This window comes from Carex rostrata, chromosome 1, assembly GCF_964058835.1.
Source record: "Carex rostrata chromosome 1, lpCarRost1.2, whole genome shotgun sequence".
NCBI lineage: Eukaryota > Viridiplantae > Streptophyta > Magnoliopsida > Poales > Cyperaceae > Carex > Carex rostrata.
In genome coordinates, this window is record NC_135918.1 from 16,577,511 (window position 1) to 16,585,749 (window position 8,239).

The 8,239-nt window shown below is 32.8% G+C and overlaps 1 protein-coding gene across 1 annotated transcript; it reads right to left on the reverse strand.

Annotated features, from left to right (window-relative positions):
- Positions 1-2,735: 2,735 nt before the first annotated feature.
- On the reverse strand, positions 2,736-4,816 carry LOC144561268 (putative F-box protein PP2-B12). Its single transcript, XM_078310329.1, has 4 exons — positions 4,679-4,816; positions 4,278-4,585; positions 3,816-3,934; positions 2,736-3,302 (listed from the first exon to the last, which is right to left on the reverse strand). The coding sequence occupies exons 1-4, from the start codon at positions 4,722-4,724 to the stop codon at positions 2,858-2,860; spliced, it is 918 nt and encodes a 305-aa protein (XP_078166455.1). The 5' UTR covers positions 4,725-4,816; the 3' UTR covers positions 2,736-2,857.
- Between the last annotated feature and the right edge of the window lie 3,423 nt (positions 4,817-8,239).

Sequence of the window (8,239 nt, forward strand, 5' to 3'; positions counted from 1 at the left end):
TTAACATCTCATCATCTCTGATCAGCACTATTTTTGAAGCAAATCGAAGAGTTAGAAACGTGAATTAAAACATATGGTTTAATTCATGAAGTAGCGTAGCATTACTCTATATATATATATATATATATATAGAGAGAGAGAGAGAGAGAGAGAGGGAGAGAGAGAGAGAGTACAGCTAACGCGCTTTCTCTAGTATATTAACAATATTCTTCCGGTCTCTAAAATCTATCGAATCGGCTTCAAATGACAAATCTAAACCATTCAAACCAATGTCCTTAACAAGAGCTTCGTTTCCATATAAAAAAATTTAAGTTTTGAATTTATTTACTATCAATTCAAGCGGTCAAAAAAATGACCAAAATAGTGCATTAAAATGCGCATAAAATTCTTCATCTTTTGACCGGTTGACTTGATAGTAAATAAATTCGAAACTTAAATTTTTTTTATATGGAAACGAAGCTCTAGTTAAGGACATTGGTTTGAACGGTTTAGATTTGTCATTTGAAGCCGATTCGATAGATTTTAGAGACCGGATGCATATTGTTGATATACTAGAGGAAGCGCGTTAGCCGTACTCTATATATATATATATATATATATTATTTAGACTATATGGAATTTGAATTATATAATTAGTTGAGAACCTTTATAGCAATACTATAGAATTAAACCATATCAACCATATATCTTTCTTTAAAATTTTGCTTTCAGTCTTTGTTTAGTTTGACACACTTGGCCAATTTGGTATTCATTAAGTCATTAGAGATAAAACATAATTTTCAGATTAAACTGGGACAATATTGTCATTACTTGACTATGAAGTCCTATACCCACAAAAATGTCCTTGATCTTTTAATTACAAATTTTATATAAACCAAATCAACTGGTTTCATAACAGCTTACCTTCATTTCTACTCAATTGTATTGCCAAACTCAATCAAATGGATTCTTTGTGTTCATGGATTTATATGTTGTAAATGAGTTAAAACATAATTATAATTAGAGAAGGGTTAAAATGCATCATTGGTTTTGTACCCCAACCATACCTCTCGTCTCTATCTCTGTTTACAAAGTTCAAACAGTCAATCTGAACCATTCATCTTGTTCTACATATTAAAATGTTCTTAGAGACCAAATTTTATATTTTTTGGAATTTGTTTACTATTTTTTTAGATAGGTAAAAAATCACTATTTTTGGATGGTCCAGATGCAGTGATTTTGTACCTATCTAAAACAATAGTAAAAAAATTTCAAAAAGTATAAAATTTGGTCTCTAAGCACATTTTAATATGTAGAACACAATGAACTGTTCAGATCGACTGTTTGAACTTTGTAAATGGAGATAAAGACGTGGAGTATAGTTGAGACACAAAACCAATGATGTATTTTAACCCTACTCTTATAATTATAACTTTAGAGATTTTTTTTTTTTTTTGTAAAAAAAGATGAGGAGTTAAATACTATTTAATATGTCCAACACATTTGAAAAAATGTCTTGCTTCATAAATGTATTCAGTAGTGTTATTAGTGAAGGAATAATTTTTAAATGTTGATTTGTAATTTTTAATAATTTTGTGAGCAGAAGCTATCATCTGTCAAATATATGTTATATTTAATAGCTTTGATCCTGAAAACCCATTTTGAAATGATAGTAAAAAAATAATAATAATAATAATAAGAAACTGAAATCCCATACCAATTTTTTTTTTTTTTTAAGGTTAGTGGCTTTAAATGCCTACTAACAATTCGATTGATAAATAACGTATTTACAACGAGTCAAGTGACTCTAATTTCTAAATCTACTCCTTTATTCTCACAAAATCTTCTAAATTACTCAAAATTATTCTAATCGCCCTTAATCACCCTCTAAATTCTTAGATCTACTTTTTAACTAAATCTACTCTTCTAATTCTACTTGTATAAACTCATAATCACCCTAATACCTTAATCTTCATCTTGCTTCACAATCGGATCCGCTCTTCCGACCACCGTCGCACTCCGATGACCGGGCCTACTCACCGTCGCGTTTCAATCAAAATGAAGATCACCCTAGTACTATAATCGCCATCTCGCTCTACGATCGGATCCGCTTCTTCAATTGTCACCGCGCTCCGACAGCGACTAAATCTACTCACCGTCGTGTTCTAATCGAAATGGGATCTCTAGTTCTCTACGCTCCGAACTCCGACGATACCGCACTCTCGGCTCCGGTTCCTCTCCCTTCCCTCATTCTCCTCTCCGCTTGAGAAGATAGAACCGAGAGAGGAGAGGTGTTGCTTTGGAATAAAGACTACAAGAAGTGAAATTAGCAGAGTCGAAAGAAGAGAGAAAGAGAAGGTGGAGGTGGAGGTGGAGAGAGAGGCGGCTGTTGAAACCCTAGATTTTCTCCTCCTTTCGCTCTATTTCTTTCGCTCTCGATATGTTAATGTTGACAGTAACTGGAGGAGAAGAGCGAGATGAGAATCCCCCATACCAAATCTTAAGAAAAAAATTTACATAAAAAACTGTTACAAATCAGTAATTGAACTGCTCAGTTTTTCTTTTTTAAAAAAATTCTCCTAAGTAATTTGGTCATATCCCAAAGTGTTGAATCAGATTATGCTGATTAGCTCTTATCTATCAATATATATGGTTTCAGCATGATTTCTATTTGATTAGTGGTTCAATTAAACAAAGATCAAGACGGATACCTTGCTTCCAACAAACTATAAGAAAAGAAAAGAAAAACACAAGCATCAATTGCAAATCATAGATAATATTGCTGCAATCAACAACATCTATTTATTCTTTAAATTGCAATTACCATTACAAATTTTGGGTCCAATTTTACTAAATCAGAGACTATTTCATAGCAAATTCAGGTTTTACGGATCATTGAATCGACACTATTAGCCCTGATTTCCATACCTAGGAGGAGAATGCACGGTATCTCATCGCCTTCAGATTTTTGCAATTTAATTTTCACCTTTTCATCCTCACCACCTTTTACATAAAACTCCCCAACCTTCACTTCCATCCAGCGATCTCTCCTTCGCGTGGGCCATTCCACGTCAGATCTCAAGTTGCATTTAGGATGCAAGCACACTATTCCATTATATGCATTCGCCATACCTATCTCAACACTGCTTTCTAGAAATGAGGCGGGGATGCAAGTTCGAAATTCATAATATGTGCACCGGTAGATGAGATATGCTGTATATGTAGTCTCTGACGAGAGGGTTTTGGTTGCAATTCTACCACTAAATGCCATAGCATCTTTATTTAAAAAGCTATTGAAGCGGAGCTGAACAGCTTCTGAGAACCTATAAAGGATTATCAAAAGTAAGCTAATTTAACTTGTAGAATATTATTTTATCTACCAAATAAAAGAGTAGGATTCAAATGCCTCATGTCTTTCATGTCTCAATCGTGCCTCACATCCTTATCTCTATTTTCAAATTCCAAACGGTCAATCCAAATAGCTTAACATGATCACCATATTAAAATGTGCTTGGAGACCAAATTTTATATATTTTGGGAATTGTTTTACTATTTTTTAGATAGGTACAAAATCATTGTTTTTCATAAGATTCTGAAACCATCCAAAAACTGTAATTTTGTACTTATCTGAGAAAACAGTAATATTTCCCAAAAAGAAAAAAAATTGTCTTTAATATGGATAACTTGTTGAGCGGTTCAGATCAACTGTTTGGATTTTGAAAACAGAGATAAATATGTGAGGTATAATTGGGGCACAAAAACAATGGAGCATTTCAAGTTTTCAAACCTACCATAAATCAAGAGAGGAAAATGTAGGTAAAAAAACAAAAGGGAACCTTGAATTAAAGAGAGGGACCCATTTCCAGAGGGAATTGCTATCAATAAATGATATGCTCATTGCTCGAGCCGAAATCGTGAAACACTTTGCTCCACTTGATTTCTCCAATCCAAAGGCCTAGGCACCACCACATTATAAACAATATGGTCAATTAAACATGAATAAATAAAATAACAAATAACCCTACAATAAATTCTAACAAAAAAATCATCCATAGAACAAGAGAAGTTACCACCAAAGGACTAAAATTTCATAATTATTTAACATAGAAATTAGACAAGATATTTTTATAAATGAACATGCCTGTTGGTTCAATTAGATAAATTCATATCTAACAAGGGCCATGTGTACAATTTTTGTAAAAATGGACAAAATTGTACAATAAAATATTGCTTTCACCATAGCCCCCAACTCTCTGACGTCCCTTCAAACTAACAACTGATATCAAATATAACATTACCATTTTGCCCCCATAAATTGGCACAGGATGATCACAGAGTCGTAAGAAAAGCTCCTTTTTTGAGGCATGCTCTACTGGCACTACTGAATGAGATAGGAAAGAGGCGTAATCTGATGGTAGGAACTGCTGCCAAATGGCATCTGAATCCGCCATTGATCGAAAGGTAGGGGACACAGCAGATAAGACGCATGCGCCGCGCGGAGTGGTGAGAGAAAGCAAATGTGAGATGCAGTCTTGCGGTAATTGATTGTAATTCCTCAAGATTGCCTTCTTCTCACATTTGACAATTTCTCCTTTCCTTTTTTTGGCTTGAATTATGAGTTCAAATTATATTATTTTTGCTATTTTACACACATATTAAATTTTAAGGATTAAAGAAACATGAGGGCACAAAATCTTACCAATAGGAGATTCGGAATCGACGTGCTTTCCAGATCGCAGGAACATGTTTTGAGAAAGAAGCACTTAATCGAAGAAAACCCTAGACGAGAGTGGAGAAGATCTATTCTATCCCCTATTAAAAGGGTAAAATGGTCATTTCCTCTTTTAAAGAAAGGCCCATGATAAACTTTCGGTTAAAATTTGCAAATGAAGGGGATATAAGAAAGGCCATCTATTTTGAATTGAGAGCAGCTCTAAAACTAGAATTGTGATCAAGTAAAATTGAATTATAATTTTTTTTTAATAAATTAATAAAAAGAAGTTACTCGGAGATGCGAAAATTAGATTTTGAGGTTGTCGTCGTGCATGAATCATCGGATGTATATTTTCCAAGTTGCACCATGATTCCTCTCCTCCGAGCTAGGTAGGAAAGAGGCAATAGAACCTCTCGCAGCACTTTATTGGATTATTGTTTGTGAAAGGAAATTTATTCTTGATAACACATCTCATATTTTGTCTTATATTTTGTTTGTAAAAGGAATTTATTTTGTTTAAACATAACAAATTTAGAGGTGCTATTCGGCTGATATAATGCATGGTAGAATTAATTCCTACATTAATTCTATAGATGTTAATACAGAGGCTAATATTTTGCCTTGGTCAAAAGAAGATATAACTTCAAATGGATAGATTACAAAATGAGTATTAGATTGTGATCATGGCAAGAAATGATTAAATTATCAGACTTTCTAACTTAATTTCAGTAAGAAAATATCTAATAATAAGACCTACAAACAAAAAAATATCTCATGAACTGTTTGTGATTGTTTGTTTTAAGTCTAATGTGCTAAATTCATTAGAGATCCACAATACTACATGATTTTTTTTTGTGTGTGGAATTCATTTGAATTTAATTAGCATATTGGAGTAAATCAAATGCTCCTTTAGAATAATGCCAACGTAACATTAACTAATTTAGATTTATAAAACATTTCATGAGATTGAGTAGTTGGTATATATTTTATCGAATTGCAAGCAATTGGTATATATTTCTAAGTGGTATATGCTGAACTGGTTATAACAAAATAGGTTTTACTGGGTACTGAGACAGATACAGTGATGTCCCTTTTGAAATTTTGATCAAGTAATTAATACATGCTTATGCATTACATTCCAAATTTAACAAAAGAAATCTAAAAGAATCGATGAACCAACAAAAACATAGATCAAATAAAAGGATTATTACCATTTCTCCACCGTGGATTAGCCATGTCAGAAATGAAGCTCTTTCTTGGAGGCAGGAATGATCGACGGCAGGTAACGCTGCCACGTGGCACAAGCATCTGCTGTGCAATCCCACGGTAGTTTCTCCATCTCCTTTGTCCCTAATTTCTCATTTCGTTTAAATGAAAGTAAAACAAACCCTTTGATTTGAGGGGGGGAGGAATCAATTTCTTTTGAAGAGCACCAAACGGATTTGGAATTCGTATTACCGAAAGTATCTCAAATTTTGATGTTTGATCTGGACCGTCCGATCTGTTTCGGCACGATTATTTTAGAGCTGTACTTTGATCGGACAATCCCAATAAAAATCAAATTTTGAGTTACTTTAGGGTTATTAAAAGCGGTGTATATAGGAAAGTTCGGAAGAGTTCAGGTCTTTGCTCATGGATCAAAGTTTGGGCCTTGGGCCACAGACATTGGGCCTACAGGGTACTCTCATCCTGACATGAATTCGTATCATCTGAGATATCTCAAACTTTGCGTGACTTTATGGAAAATTCTAACCGTTTAAATACGTTCTACACGAATCTCAAAGCACACATAATTCTGACCCCTCCATCCCCCCGAATAGAAACCGGACACGTCGGTCACGCAAAAGTTGAGATATCTCAGAGGATACGCACTCATCCTGACATAGGGAACAACTAACCTGGCTGTGTATATATGCATATTGCATATTTGCATTTTACATGTAATTATGTATATATATTTTTTTTTATGTTTTGTATATCTATCTATATATTTAACTTTGAATGGATAGGTTACTGTAGATCTACAGTAGCACTATCTCCGTACTCCGTCGGATCGTATCTAATGGTCGAAATATGGATTTGGGTGCTTGTACAAAAGATGGTTGCCTGACAGAAAGTGTGTTGCAATCAATTTTTTTCAAATTGAAATTTTTTTAAATTTCAAATTTAAATTATTTTTCTGACAGCCCCAACGCTTGGGCTTCTTTGGTGCCATCACCCAAATTTCAAATTTCAACCAAAAAAAAATTTCAAAACATTGTTGCTTTACTGTATTTTCAGTGTTACATCGGTGCCCTCTTCTTTGTCGATGAGACTCTCTCCATGTGAGGTTGATAGGGTGTTATGCATGAGTAAAACCAAGGTGTTCATAAGCTCACCAAGGTGTTTAGTGAGCTTAACTCAAAAATATATTATATCGGTTTCAAACGACAAATTTAAGCTGTTGAAATCCATCTATTTCACAAGTGATTAATTACATGCAAAAAAAATTTCGAACTATTTTAGTATAAAGTCAAGCAGTCAAATTAGAATGTTTATAAATTAATTTTAGTGCATTCATTTTTTTAATTTTTTTTAACACTTGACTTTATACTAAATTAATTCAAAATTCTGAGAAATTTACATGTAAATTAATTACTCGTGAAGTAAATCAGTTTTAACAGTTTGGATTTAGAGAAATGTTCCTGTACCTCGAGCCATCAAACCCGAGCATGTCCTCGAACTGGTTTAAATGGGTTTAACCGTCTGCTAATAACGGTAATTTATTAATTTTCCATTAATTAATGAATTGTTGTTTAAACGCATTACAATTTTAATTTGATTGTTTTAAACGTTAGCTTTACATGCTTTTGTACTGTGTTTTAATTTCATGGACAGTTTGTTAGGAACAGTTGTAATCACCAATCCCCGAATTAGTCCCCCAGATTGTTAACGGTCCTCTAATCATTTTCTAACTAATTAAGTACTTCAACTAGTTAAACTAGTTATAAGTACTTTAAAGTACTTTAGTGTACTTTAAAGTACAAGTTATAATGATTAGCTCGGGGACTAGCTCGGGGATTGGTTTTAATTTGAATGATAAGCACAAATTTTAATTAAAGTTAAACAAATTGTTTTTGATATTTAATAACTAAAAAAAGAGCGTCCATTTTGAAGTTCTATTTTGTTTCTGTTTTGCTTTGTTTCTTCTTTCTTTTAAAAATATTTGATGAGTCTGCTAACAATTATTATTTCGAAATACTTGTTTCATTGTTATTTAATACATGTTTGTTTGCTTACAAATTGTCATTGTTGTGAGAAGTTCTATGGTGAGAATATAAAATAATTGATGCATCTGCTAACAATGATTGTTTCGAAGAGTAGTTTCATTGTTATTTAATACAAGTTTGCATTGTTATAAATTGTCATTATTGTGAAAAGTTATACTTTTCACAACATAAAATAATTAATAAGTTTGCTAGCAATTATTGTTTCTAAGTAGTAGTTTTATTGTTTTTTAATAGAAGTTTCCATGCTTTAAAATGTGTTTGAAGAATATGATTTAAA

Coding starts and splice junctions, on each gene's coding strand:
- LOC144561268 (XM_078310329.1), bottom strand. CDS start 4,724: ATGTTCCTGCGATCTGGAAAGCACGTCGATTCCGAATCTCCTATTG. Junction 4,586..4,678: donor CGATTCCGAATCTCCTATTG/GTAAGATTTTGT, acceptor TCATAATTCAAG/CCAAAAAAAGGAAAGGAGAA. Junction 3,935..4,277: donor CAATTTATGGGGGCAAAATG/GTAATGTTATAT, acceptor GGTGGTGCCTAG/GCCTTTGGATTGGAGAAATC.